Source organism: Solea solea, chromosome 1 (genome assembly GCF_958295425.1).
Source record: "Solea solea chromosome 1, fSolSol10.1, whole genome shotgun sequence".
NCBI lineage: Eukaryota > Metazoa > Chordata > Actinopteri > Pleuronectiformes > Soleidae > Solea > Solea solea.
In genome coordinates, this window is record NC_081134.1 from 35,291,457 (window position 1) to 35,318,067 (window position 26,611).

At 42.7% G+C, this 26,611-nt stretch overlaps 1 protein-coding gene across 1 annotated transcript in view; it reads right to left on the minus strand.

Moving 5' to 3' along the window:
* Positions 1-25,273, minus strand: part of LOC131462357 (collectin-12-like) — a 33,478-nt gene extending 8,205 nt beyond the window's left edge. The window contains exons 1-2 of the mRNA XM_058633478.1: positions 24,988-25,273; positions 23,225-23,275 (exon numbers count right to left, since the gene is read on the minus strand). Coding sequence (XP_058489461.1) covers positions 23,225-23,275; positions 24,988-24,994 — 58 coding nt within the window. The 5' untranslated portion in view covers positions 24,995-25,273. The remainder of the gene's footprint in view (positions 1-23,224; positions 23,276-24,987) is intronic.
* Between the last annotated feature and the right edge of the window lie 1,338 nt (positions 25,274-26,611).

The window sequence follows — 26,611 nt, forward strand, 5'->3', positions numbered from 1 at the left end:
AGGACATAGGCTCAATTTGATGTCCCACATCTGGACAAACAGTTATGGAGTGGACATTAAAGAGCAGCAGCAGTTCCCTCGGGGCCCAGCTGGTGAAGGGGCAGGAGAAAAACAAAAACAACCCCCTCTCTTTACTGACATGTTGACACTCAGCGACATGCTTATTTTCCTGAACCGTCTTCAATCAACAGGCCGTCTCTTTTTCCTCCAGATCGAGTGATGCACAAGAACAATTGAAAGGGTTGTGAACTTTTCTTTTTAGCTTTTTTTGTGTAAGTCTGCCCTTTTTGGGTTTTTTTCCCCCAGTTTGTTCTTGCACTTTTGACGCTGTGGCGTCACAGCTAAAAGGCCTAGCATGGACATGTGAGGAATATATCTTTCTGAGGATATCTTTCATGACAGATGAGTGGCAAGATCTGCAGCGCTGACAGTAAAACAGCTGCGTTTCATTCTCCATTCAGGAAGTGTGCGTGTGTGGAAAGGTTGGAGGGCGCATGGTATGAGTGAGTGTGAGAGTGTGTGTGTGGTTTTGATGCCGCTGGAAAGAAAATTCACGTCTCTTACCTCGATATAAAGAAAGTTCAATGCATGTCCACTGCACATTCCCATAAACAGTCAGTGACTATCATTCATCAACCTGTGCAACTGCAGGAACCATCCAGTGCCAGAGACTGCGGCGCATGTCCCGTTGAACTGTGTTTTAAATAATGAGGTAATTCTTCAATAAATCATAAATGCAGCGCTGATTGGACACCCAAGGTCTCAATGGGGGTTTAAAAGCCAACGTTAACAACATGACTCGTAATGGATGGGAAGGGATAATTCATTAAATGTTACAAACACCAACTCCAGCTGGAAGCAAGGTCCCCTAAACGCCCTGCCAACCTGTGAGAACATGAGATTTACCGTAAAGAGCACGGGCAAGTACTGTAAAACAACCGAATTAGGAAATAAACTGTTGCAAGCGTACTAAAAACACGCTTGCAACAGACTCTTTGCCAGCTCCAATGACACCAGTGGCTCCCAGGCCAAAGCACAGACTCACTTTATTTCATCGACTTAAAACTGATCTCCCTGCATTTCCCCCACAAAAAACCAGACAGTGTGAGTCTCATCATCTTCAGAGACTCACAGCTTCAGGCATGAAGAACCAGACTGACCAATCAGCCCGAACTGAGGACAGATGTTAGAGTACGAGTGCTCTTTGTACCTAAGAAGGAAAAAGATGGGCAGAAATATCAAAATACTTTGTATCTTTAAACTTTCAGTGATTATTCTGATGCATTATCGCCTCATGGTGTTGCATGGAGAATGTGTTGGCAAGTTAGTCCAGTTTTATTTGGTCTCCACCAACTCCTGGGTAATCTATGTCACTAAGGCAACTTCATATTTCATGGTTTTCCCTGTATTTAGTATCTTTGTTTGTTTTTTAGTGCTGAGCAAGAAGAAGCATGTGGTGATTTTCTCTTCAAACCACTGTTCACCGTGTTTGGAAGAGAAACGGCTCACGGAGAGCGACCCTCTCATGTTCACTATTTTTGACTCAAACGTAATACAATGATTGATCGTAGCAGTTTCAAATGGAGGTTTCAAATGTGTTCCACTGTTTTCGATTCATTGCCACGGCCTTTCAGGCTAAATTGCACCAATACCTCACTTTTTCTGCCTTAAAGCTGCACTCTGAAATCCTCTATAAAAATATATGAATTCCGTCCAACTGCTTAAAGGTATGACATCTTTACATAAACCAAATAAAGGTCTGTTTATTATGTAGGGGGGGGAAGAGTTATGCCAGAGGTGGAGGCGGAGGTGAGAGGCATGGTTAAGTGAAAAATCATGGAAATGTTGCTATGGATGTTTTGTACCACACAAACCTGAGAGTGACCTCAGAGTATAGAAGCCAAAAACATGGCCAGAACATATATCTTAATCATGTAAAGAGCCTCTATGGACTCCTCAAACTGAGTATTAATGCCGGAAAGACATTTTTGTTCAAAATCTGTGGTTACCACAGCTGTGTTTGAGATATCAGTTAGGAGTTACCAGAGTTTTTCCCCCGCCACTGGATTAACTGTAAACAGCAGAAGTGCACTTTAGGAATCCAGCCACGAAAAATGATTGCATTGAATCATTTGCAACTGCTGCCACATTTGAGGTGTCAGCTCAGGCATACTTCCACAATAAAGCAAGCATATCAGTTCATCAGTTCACAGTAATCATGGTGCCGCTGCCCGGATTTACTGTTCCAATCCAAACACCCTGACAGTGTTTACAAATGTACCGCACTGAAATGATACCAAAACACTTTGTAAGGGTATAAACTATTACACAGGAGAACAAAAAAAAAGAAAAAAGAAAAAGGCTTTTCTCTCCATCCACAATTGAGTGATGGCCTTGCGATGCTCGGTGGGTAAGGGGAGAATTTTGGCTTGGCTGTCAAATGTGGAGGACACCTGGCATAACACAACACACATGGCTGACAACACAACAACAAAAAGGGGGATTTGGGTTTCACAGGTTTACACAGCAGAGAATCAGATGGAGCAGCTGTAATCCTTTCAAGCCCTCAGAGTCGACACACCAGCGGGGTGGCTACGGCTCTATCAGGGGTCACAGCCTGCTGGCTGTTCATTTCCCAGTGGGTTGCTTCCTGCGCGAGCTGCGTAAATACGGAAGAGAGACAAACGGAACTGCGGGGAACTGAGGGGAAGCTTCATCTTAATATTTGGGTGTTTTGTCTGATTTGTGGGGACCAAATGTTTCCTGTTTTTATTCTGCTTTTTGAAAAAAATATACAGGTATATCATCAGCATAGGTGGAGATATTGGGTATACCCATTTTCCTTCTACCGCTTTATCTGAGCAATCCCAGCTGACACTGGGTGAAAGGCAGGACAGGTCGCCAGTCCATCACAGGGCCAACATAGAGACGAACAAACATTCACACTCACACTCACACTTATGGTCAATTTAGAGTGTTCATTTGCCTTAGCCCCAAATCTGCATGTTTTTGGAAACCAGATAGTCCATCGAAAACCCATTAATAAGATGTATTATAAAAAAATAATCTTTACTCCACAGCTAATGCATGCTGGTTACAACAGTCTGGGCTGCGATGTGGCTTTGCTAACGTAGGTGACAAATTCATATCTTCTTACTCATGTTGCTGTTGTAATAAGTGGAGGAAATTATTTTATAGTTGATTTGATTCAGTTAGTTCTGGACATAATTGTGTAGACAAATAGCATCCACTCGGTTTTGGTCCTCCTGTTAAATACAGCTGTGAAAACCAAAACATCATCTTTAAGTAACAGAGACATCTGGGATATGACATGGTTCCACATGAACACAGCAACCGACTGTTGACACGACAAAACGGTCAAACAGTTCCGGACAAATGTCGTCTTTCACACGTCCTCAAATATCGGCAACGCTAACGGAGCCAAGATTCACGAATCCAGACGCATGGACGAAATGTCTTGAGGGTTGTGGTGCATTAAGTTAGGCTTCATGTGGAGTAATGAGTTAATGTCTGATGATACAATGAAAATAAATGCAATTATCTCGAAGATGAGGAAGTTTGGGCAGACAGACAAAAAAACATACATGAACACCAACCTCCCAGTTCAGAGTACAACATCGGAAAGACTCAGTTTGCTTTAGCTTGGCTGCTTATCAATAAATCAGACACCCGATTCATCATCTTTCCATTTTGCCTGCACAGTCAGATGCAACTGGATCTCCCCGACCACAACCACAAAACCACCATCGTCCAGGACGCTCAGACCGCAGGCTTACAACATCTCTTTTCCCTGCTAAAGGCAAAACAAAAACAATGCTCCCAACAAAAAGGGGTCTTTCCAAAAACAACACACCCGGGCATTTTTAACGTGCGACTAGATTTCCTTTGTCATTTTGGCTCCACAAAGACACCCATTGTTCCTGCGATCTATAGAAATCTATGTAAAGTTACTCCAAGCTTTAGCCTCATTACCTGAACACAAAGGAACAGCTTACATCTTTTTCATCTTGACATGGCCATGACAGCAGTTTGGCCTTCAGTTGGAACCGAATCGCCAAAAATAATGTCCAGGAGGCCACATTAAGAAAAATTAAAAAAAAATGTTTATTTAGTGTAAATAGCAGAGCGAACGCTATAGTAACGGATGAGAACACAAAGCTGTCAGCTTAGGTCACTCAAGCTGTGATTTGGATCCCTGCTTTTGCCGAGCATGCACTCGTCCCGCTTCCAGGAACCGGAGTGCAGATCAACTGCAAGAGGGCAATCAGTGAATTATACCAGAGGAGTTTAAGACAAGCAGATGAACACTGGAATATCCTCTGTCAATCTTCTTTACTCAAAATTATCTTCGTGGATGAGGACAGAAACGTTTTGTTTCCTGTTTTCACCAAGGTTCAGAAATGAGGAAAGGACAAAAAGCTCTCTATGGGCTTTTCCCTTGTCCGATACTGATATCAGAACCTTCATTTCATTTGACATTTTTCAACTACTAAGCTGCTAACGACACATTTGTGCATGATGCATTTAGGGGCGCGAGCTGACATAGGTTGAAAGGCGAGGTATTCGATGGATAACTTGGACCAAATTTACGCTATACTTCATTATAAATGGTGTTTGCCCTATTTTCCATCGGATATAAAGCCATTTCAAGTAAAATCATATTGTTTTACTATTTTTTTGAAAAAACATCTCCAGCAAGAATGAAAATACATCACAAACGGCCACATTTTATCTGCTAAAATCTATTTGAACGTTACTAAAGTATGTACAAATACTGAGTTTGAGTGCGTAAGCCTCAAAAACATAATTCAGCCCTGAGTTTGAGTGAGGTACCTCTTTACAAGCAGCTGCCTTTCACTACACAGTATATCTGCTTATAGTAAAACCCGTTCTTTTTCCCCCGTCACTGTACCAAGAATTAGTTCTTTCTAATTGTGTGTCTTTAACGAGCGGCCATCTTCCATGCCATCTGTGCTTCATAAAGACATGATTTTACAAGATCCCTGATACACCGTAATCTAAGCCAAGACGTTTTACAGTCAGGAGGCAGATGATGGCCCAGTGAATGACTCACACTCAGCTCAGCTTTCGTCAGTGGCATGGTGAGGTACGTGGCCTGCTCTGTTTCATATGTTGCAACAATCTGCGTGTGTGTGTGTGTGTGTGCGCGCACAGGGCCATGACTGTCAGTGTTTGTGGACATAAATCAGTGACCTTCAGTAAGCTGTGGCTTTAACTCTAAAGTGAAATGAGTCCTGTGGAGCATCTCACTATATTCAATATCAAATGTTTTTAAAGAAGTAAAGGAGTTTCTGAGTTTCTGAGTTTCTGTTTCTGTTAGTTTGCATGCACAGTTTCAACGAGCTAAGGACGTAGTCTGACTAAGACAGGCGATCGGACAACTTTCAGAGTCCGAGTAGCTAGTGCGTATTGAATCAGTTTCCTGTGAAAAAACAGTGAACGGTGAGATGGATGGATGAGGGGTGATGTATGTTTCGTACCTGCTGTACATGTTAATCGTGATACAGTTTACAAGGAGCGCGGCTCTTGTGGTTGCTGTGTTGTCCAAAGAAAGATGCTGTCGCCACCGCCGTATGATTTCCAGCAACTGTGCTGCAGTTTATACGTCGTCTCCTTCTATTTCAGGGTCAAAAACCCGAGGAGGACCCGGGGAGGACTCCAGTCCAACTAAGCGCATACATGCAGGAGTAATCGGACTATGAATTGCATTATCCAGGTCTGTTAGTCCGACTAAGACTAGCTCGATTTTAGTCAGACTAAAGAGTTTCCATGACTGAATGTTACAGAGGTTCAATCTTTCACAACTTTAGATCAATGTTTGAACGCTCACTTAGGACTGACAAAAAAACCCAGTATCTATTGCAGTCATTTAAACCAGTTTTGAATGTAAATCACATGCTACGACAGACACAAGCCAGATGTTAGTGGGTTTAAGTGTTTGACCAGTGAAAATGTGCCTTCATAGAATGGAGGTCCTGACTTACTGTACCTACAGATATGTCTAACAACAGCATGGATGATATATCCTGTCCTTGTGTAGAATTAGGGCCAAAGGTCTCTGAATTCATGAGATGGCTCTGGGGGCCCTGCAGCAAAGTGACACCATCCCAGCGGCGTGTGTGGTCCGAATTCAGGCTCCATTTCTTTTATTACCTGTGATGGAAACCATACGCCTCCTCACATGAGACAAGGCGGGCTCATGTGAATGACAGAGAAGTGAGAGGAGGAGTGAAGACAGGATTGACACTGCCAGCTCTCATTCACAGGAGGACAAATGTATATAGTAGAAGATCAAAACAGTTTAAAAAAAGAAGGAGAAGGAGTTTGTGTGGAACCAAAAGGATTTAAAGATCTTATGTGGAGAGAAAGCAATGATGGATGTTCTGTAAAAACTGCCAGTGCCTGTCACATTTCATCCACAAGAAGCCAAAAACCTCTCAGGGACTGTGACATGGGCCAGATCATGCACATAAAAAATAGAAGTGGTGCTTGTATGACAGGATATCGCTCCCTGTGCTTTGTACCACATCCAACACAAAGCATTGTGAAACCGTGAGGCAACCAACATTACAGTATCCAGCAGCTTTCCAAGGCTCCATTTGTCTGCCACCGCACTGTGGGGGAGAGAGGCTCTATGCCCCCCCCCCCACATTAAGAACTAATTCTTCAGTTAAGATCTACTTTGATCAAAAGACAGCTTCATTGGGTTATATATTAAAAATGACAGAGGGAGGAAATGTCGGGTATTTGTTAAAACCTTGTATTTTCGTCTCACAAAGTGGGCGGATGCAACAATGAAAAACGATGCTGTCACAACCAAAGGTCCATCTTGACGTCATGTGACATCGTAAAATGTCTGAGCTTTAAGGAGAAACAAAACCCTGCAGTGTGAAAACAATTAAAGCTACTCTAGCATCTTTCCTCTGCGTGATTAACCTCATTCAAACAGGATCTTGCTGAGGTTCAAACCTACTTCAACAACTTCTAGCAGCACACAATGAAAAAGGACCATTCTTGTCACAGCACCAGTTCAAATTGACTGCACCGCACTCGAGAAAAGTGAAATACAATACAAGAGTACAATATCAATGATTGTGCCAAGTCTCGACTAACAGTCATATTGTTCTGTGCTTCAAGTACTAATTTACCAGCTCTTCACTGTCTTTGTCTGAAGGTGGAGCTAAAAGATGCTAAATGGCTCTGTAGAAATGGATGACACATCAATGCAGTATAATAATGCAGACGAGAGCCGGCTATACTGACAACCCCCTCGTCCTACATGAAGAACGTCTCACTGGCTGATTGTTAAGGGAGAGAAATAAACATTTACAAATATTGTTTTCAAAGTGGTGGGCAGACAGGAACACGGGCTGTGGCAACATCCACGGCCTCTCCTGCCTCTTTGCCCCCCGGTCCCTCCCACGAGCCTAGAGGCCCCCACTCGGACTCTGCTCAGACTCAGCGCTTGCTGCAGTTACACAAACAGGTCGTCTTTCCACAAAACTACAGTAGATCAACAACGGAGGGGAGTGCGGTAAAAGACTTACTCAGCGCTTGGATTTGGGGCCTCATGGAGTGACTTGGGTTTTAGTTACAAAGCAAAACATCAGAGATTGGGCACCCCAAACATTGCTGCTCTCTAAGTGTGTGTGTGTGTGCGTGTGTGGCCCACTGGTTGATGGCCATCCCATTAGCATCCAGAATTCGATAGCTACACCCTCAGCAAAGAGAGTTCAAAGTGGGAAAGCAGGACAAGAAAAACAACAAAAAAAAGTTAAATTCCACTTGTCTGAACACTACAAACTCCAGAACCTTCCCACAGAGTCGAGTCTCAGCTGCAGAGACCTGCATTTAAGTCTTTCTGTCTCCAAAACCTCATCTGATCGATGTCAATTCTCCCGGGTTGGATCTCCCGCTGGGTGGTTCAGGTGCCAGTCAAAATGTGAACACCACTACAAAGAGCCACAAGGCCAAAAGAGCGCTGGCAAGTCCTTCAAACAAAAACAAACAACTAGATGTCGCCGATTGGAGAAACCCAGAAAATAAAATAAATAACATGGCATCTCAGCCCTCGATGAGCAGCTGGGATAATAAACCACAAAATGGTATTTGTGGCATGCCCTTCCCCAAGTTTTCTGCCTTTGGAAATTTTTTTATGGGAAATAAGAACATGCGCCACTGCACATGTTTTCCCCCACTTTTAAAGATCCACTTCTGTCTGTCGCACAAATGTTTTTTTTTTTGTCTCCGTTTATTGTCTTTGACTGTTGCAATTACTGCGGCGATTGCAACAAAAAGATCACGGGACACTATAAAAGAAGCTTTGAGTCCACGGGAAACATTTGAATCCAGCTGCAAACTCCCCAGCTTAAGCAAATACCAAAGGCTATAAATGCATAATACTACTCATGATGGCCACCACTTAACTGTTGGTCTTCCTACCGCTATTACACTTAAGACCAATTTCTCCAAAAGCACACAGTCTAGACCAGTCATGTTTCCTGTCATTTGTCCAAGAAGAAATTCATAGACACCACCCCATTTGTTTCTCAAGTCAATTTTATCTTGGGGAAGCGAGGTCTCACTGACAGTGAGCAGACTGCCCGGTTATTGTGCATGACATTTGCAACGTTAATCACAACACAGCCACACCCTCAACATGACAAAACTGTCCGGACTTTAGATTGCGTGGCTGTATGTATCCAGAACATCTTCTGCCAACTCATTAAACAAATTCATGGATAACGTCAATAATAGTTCACATCGGCATTAGCTCACCTGGCCTGAGCGTGCAGGAAGCAGAGCGAGTGATCTGGTGCCCGGGTTGTCTTCAAACAATCTCTTATTGCGTCATTGAAATGTGAACGGCAAGCACAAGAAAATGTCCAGACCCGGTTTCTGGAGTTCATGACTGTAAATGGCTTGAGACTTAAATACAAACAGACTTCTTGGTCAAAAAAACTGATTTTTCTCTTTCTGGATGCAAAGGCCACATTCAATTTTTATATATGTGTGTAGCCGACCTGTCACCTAAATAATCTCGGTGTCACACTAGTGATGGAGTCAGAGCCTGACGCAGAGCAGCAGAACAACGCTAACCGATAACAGTCAGCAAAAAACATCTCCATATGCCTGCAGTGACCGACCTTCAACCAGGACCATGAGGATACAGTTAAATCTGTAGATTCATGCATTTATGCATGTCCCCGGGCAAACAGGAAAGTGTGATGTGTGTTATTTTTTTTTATTCTGTGGCTGATCATATCTTCAGTCCATTTCCGCAAAATTTGACTTCCAACTTTCGAAAAAAAGAACTTGAATTTTGTCGTACTCTGCACGAACAGCGTCTGAAATGTAAATGGACTGGACTACAGTTCCTGTTCCGCTGAGGCTGCTGCCAGATAAAACCTTGAAGCAGTAAAAGAGCAAAGCAGGAATATTGGGATAAACCTCTGTGGACAGTTCCTCTAAAGATCATGCCCACATCAGCCAAACTCATCACCAGGTTGGCCACATCCACCACAAACGCTGCCATATGGACTGAGGAGGACTGGTCTTCACATCTTGTGTTCTGTAAAAACCCAGCGAGGGAAACGCGTTTCCTCTCCGACAGATCCACTCCGGACTGACATGTTTCTATCCAAAGCCGCAGGTTTTATGCTCGATACCACTGGTGTCGCTTGTGGGGAATGTTGGTATAACATTATGGTCATTGTGGAGAGAGCTGCTCTGTGATTTCAGGGTTGCTTGTAACAAGAAGTTCTATCATTTGACAGTGGCTGTGAGAGACTACAGAGGTGCTGTAAAATAGGAACAGGACTTTGTGGCCAAAGTGTTGACAGGTGGTTAAACAACCATTAAGAGGGTTTAAATTAATTTAGTCGCTTAATGAGCCCTTTAACTTTTATGCCAACTTGGATTGTACGCAATTTTGTTCATGCGCTATGATCCAGAAGTGGATATGATATATAAATTGTGGTTATATAATCTTATAAGCAAGCGCAAAGGTAATTTTTTTGGACTGCAGTTGGCAGGACCCTGACAGAAATAGTTAAAATCTTTGAAATGCTCCACAATCACTGAGAGCAACTCTTTGTTTTTTGCTTAAAAAGTAAAATTTCCACTGACGGGCAACGTGAGAGATTCCTTCAAAGCTGTAAACACAGCCCAGAGGAACAACAGTTACTAAGCTTACAATGGGATTATTGATCAATCACCCCATAAACGCATGGCCTACTCCCGCTTTAAACCTGCGATCGGCGTATTAACGTTAATATCGTGTAACTGGAGAAGAAAATCTGGACAAAATGTGCTGCCACAGTGGAAAACGTCAGAGTGGGAAACATAAAAATTACGATCACTTGTTTGACTGGCTCAGCACAATAATTCATATTTAATAGTGACGGCAAAGCACATGCCGAATGATCAGTTACACACTTTTCCCTCTGAATCTTGAGCAGCCTCCAAAGTCAACAGGATAAAGATCTTAAGTGGTGGAGGTTGGAAGATGGACGGCATGCTGGGCAACAATGGAAATGTCTGCTGTTGCAAGCAGCATTATGGGTGTTGGAGTTCCTACTGGGTGGCCCACCACATCTGCGGTCAGATGCGAAGGCGTGGCACGTCAGTCCGAATGACAACAAACCATCCTGTTCAGGAACAGGAGGAATTCCTTTTCTGCCAAATCCTGTTCAGACAGACACACTCCAGACGTGAGGGTGGCACGCTCTTCTACCTCAGACCTCGCTGAAGCCTGGGAGATTGAGCGGCAGAGGCAGCGTGACATGTCTGACATCTGGATAGTGAATCAACGGCAGTTACCGAAAGTGCTAATTACCGCCAACCGCAAACACCAATGGCTTTAAATTATTCCGCACACACAACTGTTTGCTTTGATTCGACGAAGAAGAGCAGGGGGGGAGAAAAATGGTTGGAAGAATTGTGTCATCCAGTTGTTTACTGAATATAATTTAGGATATTTTCCTACAGCTCCATCGATATGTGCAGTAAAACTCTTTGTAAGAGGGACATATAGTGGCCGATTGTTCAGGTTTTGCACAGGAATTATGAGGAACTGAAACGACAAAATTTACCAGAATACATTTTCAATTTTGTCTTTTGTGGCTGGAAAATGTAAGTTTGTTAACGTCTCACTCTCCTCAACCAAAGTCCATAGAGAAAATCAGCATTTTTGGCGTGTGGGGACACAGGAGCTACTGGTCTGCTACTGCCTCGTGTCATGAGTTTGTTTCCCTTCTGTAAATCTGACAGTAACAAAATAACAGACACTCAAGTAACAAAATAACACATTAGAAATGATTGATAAAGCCAGCAGTGGATCAGCAACTCCTGTGCCTCCACGGTGTAAAATTGCAGATTTTCCTCTGTGGACTTTGGCGACAGGAGTGAGCAGCTTACAAAGTGGCACAACCTTCAGTTTCCAGTCAAAAGTGGCAAACCCATCCCTAAATGACTGTACACTCAAGCAGGTGTACATATCTCAGGCTAGTTGAAGTTAAGGTCAGTGCTGACTATGTGTCAGTGCCTCATACAACCAACGCAACCATAAAATGTACTGTCCTATTAATCTTTTAAGTACTATATGCATAATAGGCATTATGTAAGGTGCCAGAAAAATGAATCTGGTGAATTCACTGTGTCTGCAGTACAAGCCACACATGGAAAATGTGATAGTCATTATGCATCTGACAGGGCTTTGGATCCAAACACTATTCCTCCACACTTCAACTCCCCTTCTGCAAACCAGGAAGCTGAAGGTTGATCTTGGCAGCCCTCGCAGTCGTTTCCCCCACTTTCATTAACATTTTGGACTGTGAAGAGCAGATTTACTAGGTTTTATAACTTGTAGTAACAGAGGAGGCATTAGAATCCCCTGGTTCATTGTTAAAGTGTGTCTGTGTGTTCTGCTGCCGGATGGTGTTGGTGAAGTTTTAGTGTGCGTTTAGTGTATTAGTTTGTGCTGCAATAGTGTGTGTGTGTGTGTGTGTCTGACGTTGTGTGTTGTTTCAGGTCTGAACCCACACATGCACAGACACACGCTGGAGGGAATACGATGGAAATATCTGACGTAAAAAAGCATGTTCCCTGCCACGAACAAAGAAGCGCCAGAAGTAAAGAAAGAAGGCATTTTCACAGGGAGACATTAAAAGAATGCAGGTGCTTTCGAGCGCCTTCAGCTCACTCTGCCATTCTTTTATTTGATTACTATCAATGAGTCAGACCGTGTGTTTGAACCCCCCTCAAAGGCACTTATATGGAGGCGAAGCTGAACTCCAGAAACCCTCCTGACATCTGCATGTGGGTCACGTCAAGGACACTGGGGGTTATTACAGTGTGTGAGAGCTGAGGATGGGGGGGTGGTGGGGGGATGGCAGATGGGGTTTGCTGCTTTTCCTCACTCTTTAAAGGTGAGTCAGAAATGTCACTGACACAGTGATTGAAAAAAGGCCGCTAACTAGCAGCACATGTGTCCTGGCAAAAACATCGCCGACTGAAGCCTGCTCTTCGCATTCAGTGCCTGCAGCTACGTTACCAATGCTTTATTCAGCCTAATAACAGAGTAACACAGAGAGAGAGAGGGGGAGAGAGGGAACAAGGGGGTGGAAAGTTTGGATAAAAGTTTTTTAGGATCTTTTTGGAAATCGGTCTGTGATGGTAAATCCATTTGTTGTGTTGGAGTTCCTCTACCTGTCTGTTCTGGAGTGAAAGATGCAGTCACATGATTTACTTAACGTGGCACTCGTCAATGTCGATTATCTCTCCTTGAGCATCAGTGTGTGTGTGTGCAACTGGAGCCGGTTTGTCAGGTGTGAGAAAAAGTCGTATAATTTCAATATTGTGGCTTTGGACCAAGTATCAAAAGAAAATCTGTGCAACAAATCAGGGGCTTTGGGTTTGAAAGATGTGGACGTTAACCAGCCAGGAAGGTTCTACTGCCTCGTTCACATCATATAACAGTTATTGTAATCATAAGATTGTTAACATTGTTCGTGTCAACGTCCAAGTCTGAATTACAACCAGGAAAGTACTTTCCCAGTCATTTTCGGAGAGTGCTGATGTGTGCCGACTGAAATAAAATCAAGAGTCCAGATTCAGTGTTGTTCCGTAACACCATATTTTAACACTGCCGTCATACAAACGCACCACTCATCCACACACACGCACACACAATGAGACTGAAGCGTGATGGAAGTTGCACGAAAGCAAATGTAGTGTGCAGTTTGTTGAAGTTTAACGCAAGAACAGATGCCAAGACTGCAAAAAAAATCAATCTGTGTGCCATGATTACGACATCGCACTCCGCGACTGCTGCTTTCAAATCACAGATCTGTAAATGTGTAATACATATGCAAAAACAAATCTTTGCAGGATTCACAACATTGTTGTTGCCTTGTTTTGCGCTATAAAAGTGTTATAAATTGTTGAAATTGTCGTTCGTACTCGACTAAGAACATATGGAGAAAAAAAACCCTCAAGAGCGGCCTCGCTTTTGCTTGTGCATGAATTGTTTGAACCTAAAATCAATTTGTTCTTGAAATGTGTAGCTTTTTCAACGGCCAACATCTTGCTGTTGGCAAAGAGACGATGAATCAATTGCAGTAAATTTGTCACCAAGTGATTTCCAATATGCCATTTATGAAAAACATTATTTGTCACAGCTAAACACTTGATTTGAGCAACTCAAGTGCCCTCCGAATTATACTAGAGTGCAACATGTGTGTGAATGAACTGAGTTACATTCCACCGGTGCTGCTGGTCACCCTAAAATGAACATCAGAGAGCTTCGAGAAGAATGACGTATTCATAAATTTCCTCTGTGATCTGCTGCCATTTCCCCCGTTGGCTGCGTTTCTTTGCACTCAGATCTGTTGGATTCCAGGTTGAAAGGATTGAATTATAGCACAGATAAGTCGCCAGTCTAAATGTCTGCGAGCATCTAGTGGAATTTGAAACACCACAGCACCTACCAAACAGTTATTTAACGGTGTACGTGAGTGCGTACGCTCTTCATGTAATGAGGTGTGTGGTTTGAGCTTCAGATAAACACGTCCAGCTGGATCTTATACCGTTACAACTGACTCCCTTTTGCTTTATCTACTACCATCACACACTCACAGGAATTCTTATCTCCTCATGGACAACTCCTCTCTTACTCCTCCAAACCCATCCATCCACTTCCTGCTCTGCTCTTACAACCGGCTGCATCTCCTCCACCTTCTCCCACTTCCTTTTCCACTCCCTTCCCACCTCTGGGGATGAAATATTGTCTCGCTCGGTGGCCCCTGCTCTTCTTGCTCATTCAGCAAAGTCGGTGTTATCTCTCCCCCCGTCTGTCCCTAGGTTTGTTAATTATACCAAAACCAGATTTAAGGAAATCCCTCATCTCTGGTCTGCACATTGTCTTCTGGTTCACACCCTCGAGGCTTTGGTTTCAACAGCTTTCTCCTGAAAATTCTCCTTGTTCTGTTAAGAGAAAACAAGGCTTACGCCTGACGTGAAACTGAGACACAAGGGTTGTTTCTGTAAGCCACCGACTGTTTTCTAATCACATTAGACTTCATTGTTTCTGGCTGTTTGCTTGGGAAGTATAATTTGTAGCGCTGGCTGACATTTTCTTTTGCGCTCTCCCACAGTAAAAACACACTGGATGTCCCCGGGACTTTGAAAATATTATATTTAAAACAAAACTATCACGTAAATAAATAAAGCTGTGTTCTGGCTACCAGATTCAGACGGTCATTACACTGGAGGGAACAAAGAAGTCAATATGCAAAGATAAAAAAAAAAAAAAGGAACGCTTATGAAGTGCCAGAGGTAAAAGAAGTGCAGCAAATGATGCGGTCGACAACATTTACTGAGGCATAGCTGTGAAGACCACCGAGGCAACATGGAACACAATGGCTGACATAGAATGAGACTGTCTTGTCCACAGAGGATTTTCCACCAGCATGTCTCGCTGTTACCGTGGAATTAATTGCTACTTTGAGCTGCTCGGAGCAACCGGCTTAGTTAACTCGTTAGCTTCCTCACCGGCGATGAATCGTGAGCTAAGTTATCATTAGAAAGATTCAGCCTGTTCGCAAATGCAACCTACAAATGATGCAGCCCCTGAAATTAACTATTGCTCTTATGCTGTGTTCACACTGGACACAGGAAATAGTGTCACTAGACAAAAGGAAGTAGCAGGAATATTGAGACTGTCGCTCTTGTACACATGGACACTATCACGAGAGTTTGATGCGCTCAGTTGGTTTGACAAATCATGTCATCTGTCATCTTTCATCAGGTGCAGTCATTAAATGGGTGAATTTCAGGCGTCCTAAACGCACAGAAATTCGCGTTTGGTGTGAACGCAGCATTCGACAGTCCGTGCTGACGTTTTTACGTTAGCTAGAAACAGCTGCATTTTGGATAAAATGTGAGTTCAGGACACAGCAGGATGATTTATGTGCATTGTTTTGGCTCTGAGTGTTGTTTCGGTAAGGTTTGAAAAAGCTGAATTGGTTGTTAGCTTGTAGCATGAAGATTCAGACTCCACACAGAGTTCTGCAGCCACATAGTGTGGGTGTTTTTATGATATGCCGGTTTAATGAGCTGGCACTCAGCCGTGTTGTGTTTTGGTGAAACTGTTTAAAGGTCATTTAACACAGCTTCCATGCTAACAAAGTCACTAAAGTTGGTCATAGCATTAGCACCAGTGAGCCAACATCAGCTATGTTATTATTTCTCGCCGGAAAGTGACACAAAAATTGACTTCAAGAGAGTTGCATTCACCCCATGCACATAATTTAACATTTCTCCAATTACAACTAACTGACATCACCCATGTTTTTTCTATGGAGGCTCAGAATGTCACAGTGTGTTTGAGGGCTCAACTGAAGCAAATGACAAAGCTGTTGAGTATAATCAGAGACAAACAGAGCACCGGCACACATGCCTCTTTATAGTGGAGGACCATAACGAGGGAACAAGCAACAGGTGTGGGGCCGCAAGGAAAAAAAGAACAGGTGTTGTGATTTTCCCCTGCTAAAATGCTTCAGAAGGAATTCCTACCTCTAAAATTCCTTAGTGCCCAATTTTATCAAATGGCCTCCACAAGGTAAAGCCCATATATCCATGTCTTTGTAGGAAGACTTTTAAATGATTTCCTATAAAGATTATGGGTTAAAAATTGGACCAGTGCGATACTAAAGATTGTCTTGAAACACAAGGCCAATTTTTAGTTCCTGGTTTTTTAACCAGATGAGTGCCTGAAAGTCAAAGAAAAAGGCCGTTTTACTGCGGGTGCGTCTCATTTCAGCAGATGACTTCAGTAAGTGCTTTGCCATCTCTGCAGCAGGTGGTTGACCTGCTCAGGTCAGGTTTACATTTAACGACGCCTGTGTCTGGGGATTCTACACGTGCTTATTGCAGTTTCAAGTACTTTGAAGCACTTTAAACTAAACATTTAAAGGACATTACCTGATTGATTTTGGCCACCTGGGGGCAGCAAAAACAAAAGACAAGCACATCACACGGTGCTTTTTAGTCAGTATGGATAACTTTTTTTGCATCCAGCAGGTATGGAGCAACATTAGCATTTGTTTTGGCTGTAAATTGAATGTGAATTGTACAGTAGCTACAAAATACTTTACTATGTTCACAAGCAGTGGTGTAGTGTGGTCTACGAGTGTAGAGACGGGGCCAGACAAATGAATTCAGTTTTTAGTTATCAGTTGTTACCATCATATAAAGTAATGACAAGCATAACATCTAAAAAATAAACAAATAACGAGCGTCTGCATAGCCTTATTTCTTATGACGTGAACATAACAAACACAAACGCAGACATGGAGTGTAACATCCATACTTTGTTGTGTATAAAAAAACGTCACTGCAGTTTCGTGCAGCCGTGCTACATTGAGGAGGTACTATGATGTAAGGCAAGTAGAGCTAGAACTATATAATGGAAACACGCTTTAAGAAATGTGAATGAAAGACGAAAAAAAAAAGAAGACGTGCACCCAAAAATGGAAGAAATGCTTTTGTACAGGCATGCTGTTAAATCAAAAAAGCCACTGGTATGCAGACTGTAAAGAAATCATTGTACAGTTTCAAAAGTGAAGACCTGCCACATAGTTTTTAAGAAAAAACCAAAGGGGACATTTTTAGAAAACCACAACACAACAGTCCAAAGAACCCACAACAAAGTGCATAAAAGTCCTCATCAGACACTTTGGCCAACATTACGCAGCCTCTCATGACAGCATGTACTGTGTCAGTGCCTGACAGGCGTTGGCTGGTAATGTTAACACAACCACGTTAACCAGGATGGATGAGATGGTGCGTGAGGTGTCACTATGACCCCCAGCTAACAGTGCCTATGAAACCAGGGAAAACCCAGCGGACCACACCAAGCCCCGGCGGTGCTGACACAGCTGGTTCCAGGAACAGACACCCCAGCTCTGTGCTCGGCTTCAGGAGCGTTTCAGGCCTTGCTGGAGAAACCATAACAAATGCAGGAAATAGATTAGTGCACTCTGGGTTCCACACTGGCCACAAACCTCCTGAGGCCGTCCTCTTGAAAAAGCCCACATGTGTGGGAACAGCGGCGGAGGGAGTGAGACCCCCACTCAGAGATCTGTGTAGATCCCAGGTGGACCTGCTGGACAGAGCAACCAGGTCTCCTTTGTTTCATCACAGACCCAAACTCTGAACGGGAGAGCCACAGCAAAACCTTTACTTATTTAACCTCAATGAATTATTAAAGAGTCGTACGACTGTCGTGCAAACATTCAGTCAGAACATCTGATTTAACATTGTCACCGACTTTAGCTTTGTTTTTGTTTGCCTCCTTCCTTTTACAGCAGGATGGGGGGACTTTTGTCTTATCAAGGGCCATTTCATGTTTTATAACTTCCTGCATGAGCCACACCAAATTAGTGAACACATATATCACACTGTGTGACGGCTGAAACTGCTCCTCTTGTCATAATCTGTCCCTGTGGGAACTTTAGATTTTATATTATTTTTGGACCATTTATGCCACTGCCTGGACTTGGTAAAAGCTTGTGTATTTCACTTTTAGTACTGATCAGTACTGTTGGATGGTAACTATAAACCGTGTTTTGTTTTATGCTCTTATCCCGCTGAGGTTTAGTCGACGTGCACGTAGCTGCCCTGACTTACGACATTTCTTTCTTCTTTTAACAAAGACGCAACACAGACTTTGTAGTGACAAGGTTTTTTAGTGACTCGCGGGTTTCATGGCTCGAATCGAGTCAAGGGCATTTATTTTTGATCGCCAGTGAACCGATTGTTATACCAGCTTTTGTGAAAGTTCAGCCAAAGCTCAGGTAGGTTCTGTTATTATTCTGATGGCCTTCTTTTGTCAACCCCCCACAGAAAAATAAATATGTTTCAACGCAGAGCACTGTGGAAGCAATTGTGTCCTGGCTTCAACTCGACAGTAAGAGAGATGAGATTACCATATGAACTCTCTCTCTCTCTCAATGTGCGTGTGTGTGTGTATTTCCACTTGTATACAAGTGAGTGGAAAAATGTGTCCCTATGCGTGTTATTCTGTAAATAAATATACATGATGTATACTTGCTTTGGGTTGTGACAGTTGTGTAATATACAGAGTGAGAAACGGTTCAATCTAGAATATGTTTGTGTGTGCGTCCAAAAAACTTAGAAACCATAGAGAGTGAGGACATTTTGGCTGGCCCTCAGATTCCTGTCACCCCTTAAATTGAGTTTTTGAGGGTTAAGACTTAGTTGTGATGGTTAAGGGTAAGGGTAAGGGTCTAGGGAATACATTGTCTCAATGAGTGTCCTCACTACGAATGCTGCACAAACGTGTGTGTGTGTGTGTGTGTGTAAAGCTGACTCAGTACTTATACGTCAGCACATGTACAAACTCCCCAAAGGTACTTTTAAAGACATGTGCATTACTCTTCCATTTGTACGTGTGTGTGTGTGTGTGTGTTGATGACACGCATGATACTTACTCTTTACAGAATGGCTGCGATTTACAGCCAAAGCAGTGGAGAAACTGAGTGTGCAACACTGTGCCTGAGTTTTATTACCGCTGCACTGGAGCGTACGACACAGCTGAGATCAGAGATCGCTGTGTTTATCCTTTAACAATTCACGCAACTGCACTGACGTCTAAAGGGTTCTCGTTGAGACGTTTGAAAAACAATGTTCTCAGAAGTGAGACCTAAATTCATCTCAGTCCTAATGCAATCTTAATCAGCAACAGAACACAGACTCTGTGTCTCTTCAGCAATTTGTGAACATTTAATTTTCAGTGTCTTGAAACATCAAATTGCTCTTTTAGACGAAAAACACTAAACTCTTAAGGTCTGTTTTTGGTTTCTTATTTCTTATTCCTATTACAACATGTATGACTGCTTTAGACAGTCCTCCTCCTCCCCTGTGTTGCCTCCAGACTCCGACACTGATAGAAACTTTACTACAGGTAAAACCTCATCATGATTACAAACTACTGGCTTCACTTTTAAGAACTTCTAATTTATGTACTACATAATCCCTGAGACAAGGTCGGTCAGGCAGCAACTACAGAGGTCAGTCCAAATGAGATCACACAGCTGGCAACAAGCTTGGTGTAAAAAGATTTACAGTCTTCACTACAGCGGTTTAAAAATAAGTCCTTGTCCTCTGTCGGTGAGGTGAGCAGTGTGTTACGCACATCTCTACAACACACCTCTCCATTCACGCGTCCTCAGCATCCAATTATAGAACGGTATCAATAAGTATTGATATAAGGTGGAAGGAGAAAAAAAACGAGGTATGTAGGGTAGTGACGGAGATGACAATTGGGACGGACGGATGAAAAACGGACAAAAATCGAGTATAAATGGGGCTTAAGACGCATCGGTGGTGGAAGACAGTGAAGACAGAACTTCTGTTAATGTAATAATAGCACACTGATTCTGTGTAAAGTAATTTATTACCCATGTTCACTTTGCAAAACAAGCGAGATTAAGTGTTCTCTGTTTCCGTGTGACATCATTGTCTTTTGAACTCAAGGGTTCCTTTTACAAACTAGACACAGACATGCACTATTTGTCCCGCGGGGGAAAATGTAATGGATTAAAGCAAAATATTCCGAGAGGAAATAACTGTTTGTCTCCCCCCCAAGCACGAAGATTACCACGCTAATAGAGGGAGAGTGAGGGTTTGTGACGGTTTGCTTGAATGCAGCTCTGTTGCACAATGAAGCCTCTGGAGGGATGAGGCAGACCCATGGAGCCGACCCCTCCAAACAGCTGCCGTGTCCCCGCGAGGACCAGCAACACTCGGCTCAGAGTTCAGCCGCTCTCTCTTCCTACTCCTCCAAGAGTCAAGAGTTCATTTGAGTGAAGTTAAAAGTGAGGTGGATTTGGCCGCTCTCCCCCCACTGTTCTCTAATCTAATCCATGCGCGGGACTCGCACGCGCTCACAGAGAAAGACAAACAGGATGCCTCTACTTGTGTGACTCGGATGAAAGGGGTTGGTGTTTTTACACAGTGAGGCTTCGTCTCCCTTGGTGCCGGGTCAAACAGTGTCGTCCGCGGCCCGACGTCCACTCTCATGGGCTGTGGGTGAGCCGGTCGCACGGCTGCAGCACTGATCAACGTTGAAACAACAGAAAAGTAATGGAGCGAGAGCGCAGTCTCCAAGGAGAATAATAATGATGTGTGAGTGTTTGTGCTGACACAGTGTTTAAGCTTCGCCGCCACCTTTTTTTCCCACCAAAATAGACAAATGTAGCCGAGCAACTGCACAACAAACTGACATCATGTTCTTAATTTTTAAAACATGTCAGAATGACCAAAACTGTAGTTTTTAAGACACATCACAAGAGGCGTGAGCTACGGAAAGGAGCGAACGGTCCGTACTGGAGTTGTAAGAGATGCTGATTTTAAAAGGGTCAGTTCCACCAAATTATAGCAAGGCATTTACATAAAGTATTAGTCATGGGAACGCTTTTGCTTTGGCATGAAATTCTTGACTTTTGTTGACAGTGAAGACTGTAGACACTTTATCTGGAAACACATGTTGCGGTTGTATTTTTTTCTTTATCTTCTGCATGGTGTCCAGTCTGACATGGGATTTTTGGGGGCTGATGCCAAGATACAACACGTAGCTCAGTGCTGACTATGTTGACATGAAGAAAAAGTGATTTAAGCCACTTCACAAAATGCTCATCCAATAAAATCTCCACCTGCTAAGTCTGCGGTATCTTAAACACATGTTTGATTTTTCTCGTCTTACACCAAAGTCCATAGAGAAAATCAGTGATTTTACATCCCAACCAAAATAAACTGACTGCAAAATTGTTTATCCACTGCTTCCTCCATCAGTGAGTTCATATACATGACTTTGTGATTTCGGCATTTGAAATCCTTTGCTCAGATTTCACTAAGTGACACGCACTTACAAAACAAGGCATCAGTTGACAGGTGTGTCTCACGTCCCCTCAGGGTTAAAACACAGTCTCTATGGACTTTGGTGTGGCATAGATTTTATAAGGTGAGTATTTTAAGTGGTTAAACTTTGTTCTTCCTTGTGACCCCACTGGGAACTCTGACTACAACTATTGACACAGAAGCACAATGTGGGAATGGAAAATAAAGCTCAAACCGCATGACAAGATAACACAAGGTAGTGGGAAAACGCTGTTTGTTTTTTGTCATTTGCATGAACGTGCCTTTAAGCCTTATCATTCTGCTCTTGTTTGGTCCACTAACAATGTACAAGTCAGCTGGGAAAACTTTAAAAAAGAAACTGCTGACGCTCCAGATGGCCTGAGTTCGTGGCTGCTCGAAGCTACAGCGGACAAACCAAATACACGTGTGTTGCTCCAAAACAATCAGATAAGCAGCACGAGGAGGACAATTTTGAGTTTGACTAATTCCACATTTTTGAGGTTGTCCACATCGATTGTGTGAGTCAGCGTTTGTTTGAAAGTGTCTCTGTTTAAGTGGATAAAAGAGAGAGGAGAGTTTCTCAATTGTCTGGATCTAATGAGCTCTGTCAGCAGTCGCTGGACCTCACACACTCACAGTCACTCACATTTACATTCAAACCCAAAAGAAACAGAAAACACACGCGATGGACAAGTGAGTGTCAGCCCATCATGGTGTCGCCAGTTGGTTTGTGAGCTGCTGTTCTGAGGCCTTGACGCGGTTTTAACCAGAAGAGGCCATTTTTGGATGAGAGGATGGAGGTGATTGAGGACTATACTGTATGTGGAGAATTAGCAACCTTCTGTACATTTGATCTTTTTTACCATACAATATAATAACGTTCTGTCATTAAGTGTAAAATTTAAAAGGGATGAATGAAAATTAGTTTAAATGAGTTCAACAAGGGTGAGTTTTATTCTGAAAAAAAACTCAGTTTCCACATTTAATTGTGTTGCTTTACAGGGCAGAGTTGCTTTTATTTCTTGGTCTGAGGTTGATTTTTCTGTTTCACTTTCACAGATTGACACATAACTAAGAAATAATCCGTATAAAAAAAATCATTCATATCAGAAAACAGCTGGGACTCTGGGACCTTCCTCAAAACCTCTTAAAGGCAGTAAAATGTACTCTCTAGAACCAAGCGAGCTGTCCTGCCTTCTTAAGTGCTGACAAGTAAAAATACATCATTGCTAGATACCGAGTCTTCCTGTTACTTACCATGACACATCCTGGTTATTTGTAGATTCATAAAAGTGACTTTAAACGTACACAATATAATATCATGGGACAATAAAGACCTAAAACTAGAGCTTCAGAATCCACAGAAAAATGTTTACTGACGTTGATAATAAAGTGAGTCGCCCCCCAGTGGTCATTCAAGAGAATACAGGTTTCATACATTTCCACATTGGCTTCACTTTGTGAGCCATACAGAGACCACGTCTGTTTTTGGAGCTAAATATAAGGACAGGTGCTTATCTGTCTGCTCTCATAAGAAAAAAGAAAGTGTTTCTTTGGGGATTTTAATTATCTTTCATATTCCCCTAAGTACATAGTCAAGCCCACACACTTAGCACCTTTTAATTCACATTTAATTTTCACAGCAATAAAACTTTTTTTTATCATCCGCGCTCCAAACGGGGCGTCCTTTTTCCTCCCTTACACTTTCAGAGGAAGGGGATTAAAAAAAGTTTTCACTCACCGAACCTCTTGTATCCAAACGACTGTACTTCCTCCTCGTCTGCAAAGTCGTCTGTGTGTGACATAATCAGAAACAGATGACAGAAATAGGTCATACGCACGCAATTGCTGTGTGTGTGTGTGTGTATGGGGGGGGGGGGGGGGGGGGGCGGGGGGCGATGACAGTGCAGTGTATAGACGTCCACAAACAAAATGAAACAGAAAGAAGGAAAAACGACACAAGCACAAAAATTACAATGTTCTGGTGGAATACAGTGTTTTCTGTTATAGGCAGAGTGAAGCATGGACTCTGTGTGTGTGTGTGTGTGTGTGTGTGTGTGTGGATAGGAGGTCTAAAGAACTGTAAAAGCCACAGGCTGCGGTTTCTCTGGGTTGTTGACAGTAAACCCTAATTACACTCTGTTACACTACGCTGAAGACTGGAGCAGAGCACGGAGAACATCACTGCTAATGTTAAACAGATGGGAGTGAACTGAGAGGAGGGGATGGATGGATGGATGGATGGGTGGGTGGGTGTGTGTGTGTGGGGGGGGGGGTCATGGGAGGCAGGGAGGGTTGAGGGTTGAGTTTGTTGGTGGGCGTTCGGATGGTACACGAAGAGCCAACGGGCCCTTTTTTCATCAGTGTTTTTTCTTTCTATACGTCAGATTCATGACATATAGAAATAAACTGGACTAAAAATTAAAGTGATTAAATAGATATTGTGAAATATTATACATGTCAGAATATTTAAATCCTATGCAGCCTGTTTGAATGATTAGTGTGACACAAAGAATCACACATTTTAGCCACATAACACAAGCATCACCGTATAAAATGAATGCCTGGTGTGATATTATATGATATTATAAGAATATTTATGCTGTTTTATTTCACCTTTCCTGACTGGAAACTGACATATGAGAACTGCCCGCTGCCCCCTGCACGAAAGTCCATAGAGTTTTTAAACTTTTTTTTAAGTTTGTGTCATTTAGGTAAACCTGAACAAAACATGTCAAGTACCCAAAACAAATCACCGATCTTGTGAGCTGTGAAGTTAAGTTGCCGATTTTCTCTATTTTGATGTGGTTTAGAAAGTGACACAAAGTTCAAATAAAAAGTGAAATAAAGTGGCAAACATATCCCTTAAGTGAGTGTTTATTGAGTGAGTTGAATCTTTTGTTAAGTGGCTAAAATCTGGCTTAATGTGTTGTGAAAGTGAGCATCTGTGTCTCTAACTGGTTTCCAGCACAGGGCTCACACACAGCACAGTCCACACTCCAGCTCCACTACACTATCACTTCAAACCATCACTTAATGTCCTCTTAAGAAGTGTTGGTGAATGAAACTTTGTTTTCTCTTGGTAAAATGATTAAACATGTTGGTGGAGGAGTGTGAGCACATGCACGCACAGAGTACAGGTGGTGTTCACTGTCATCATGCACTTTTGTTTCCTGCCTTTTGGAAACTGCATCTCTCCTTTATTTTCTAAATGACAAATGCATGTGGCAGTTTCCACTTTTTACACTGTGACGTTGACTAGTTGTGAAAAACAAGTGTTGAGTTTTATTTCTTAAAAGCAAGACGCAAGAGAGAGAGAAAAAACAAACCTCACTGAGTCTTTCACAACTTGTGCGCCACAGGGCTGTAATGTCATCCAGATGTGGACGCGCAGCGCAACACCACAACAATTACGCACAGAGTCCATCATGTTTATATCGAAATCAAGAGTAAACAAAACTAAACACGTGCACGTGACTGTTGACTGCACGCGCTGTTACTCACCTTTCATGGCGTTGTATAAACTCGTTGAGGACCGTAGAAGAGATGAGGAGCCCCGTCACTTTGTGCGCATTATCTCAGCATCCAGTGCAAAGGCGTGAATTTGTTCCACGGAGAACCACGCGCGCAGACTTATGACAAGACAAGTAATGAAGCTACAAGTGTTTCTTCATGCTGCAGTTTTAAAGTCCCATGTTCTCTCTGCGGTGTCTCACAGCAGCTGAAGAAGAAGAAGAAGAAGAAGAAGAAGAAGTGATGGTGATGTGAAGTTCTGCACTGAGGGAAGGACAAGCTGATCTGAGGGTGTCAAGTTACACACGAGGACACACGGCACTTCCGGGTTCCCCTTTCAAAATGAAATACTTACGGTAGCGCGGGGGGGAAACAAAGCAATGTATTAGAACAATTATATATATAATATATAATATAAAAACATTTATTTACATTTACAGGTCAATATTTAAAAAGTTACGTGCACTTTTAAAAGGTCCAGTGTGTAAGAGAATTAATAATAAGAAATATGAGAATTTGAATTTATGTATACACTACATATAAGTATGTTTGTATAAGAGTGAAATTCACTGTAAAATAAAACTCATTTGTTTTTTGTAGCTTTGGAATAGAATAGAATAGAATAGAATAGAATAGAATAGCCTTTATTGTCGTTATTTTGTGGACAACGAAATTTGGGTGCCACTCCCTTGGTGCAAAATACAATATATAAATAACAATTTTAAAAATAGAAAATAAAAATATTAACAATAAAATAAGAATATGAAAATGTTGTTTACATTTTTCCAGAAACTATGACTATGACATTTACAAAGATGACAAAATATAGCAGCAAGATGACAAAATTTAGCAGCAAGATGACAAAATATAGCAGCAAGGACAAAGTGACTGAAACATCAGACTATTGCACTTTCCAGTGGTGTTTCCCTATGAATGAATGTTTTTGCTTTCGTTTATTTATTTAGTTCTCTGATGGCTCTGGGAAAGAAGCTATCCCTGAGCCTGTTAGTCCTGCTTCTGTGGGATCTGTACCGCCTGCCCGAGGGTAACAGGTGGAACAGCTGGTTAGCTGGGTGGAAGGAGTCCTTGATGATATTTCCAGCTCTGCTTCGGTAGCGAGAGCTGGCAATAGTCTCCAGGTTAGGCAGAGAGCACCCCGTGATCCTCTGGGCTGTGTTTATGATCCTCTGTAGCGCTCTCCTGTCTGCTGCAGAGCACCCTGCGAACCACGCTGTAATGCAGTACGTAAGGATGCTCTCAATGGTGGCGTTGTAGAAGGTTACAAGCAGCCTCTCCTCCAGGTTGTTTCTCCTGAGCACTCTCAGGAAGTGGAGACGCTGCTGGGCCTTCTTTACCACCGCCGTGGTGTTGACAGTCCAGGAGAGGTCGTCAGATATCTGCACACCCAGAAACCTGATGGAGTGGACTCTTTCCACTAAGTCCCCATTTATGTGCAGTGGGGTCGGGGCCGCTCTGTCCTTTCTGAAGTCCAGTATTATTTCTTTTGTTTTAGTGGTGTTTAGTTTGAGGTTATTAACTGAACACCACGCTGTTAGTCTGTTGACCTCATCTCTGTAGTCAGACTCGTCTCCATCTGAAATGAGCCCGACTACGG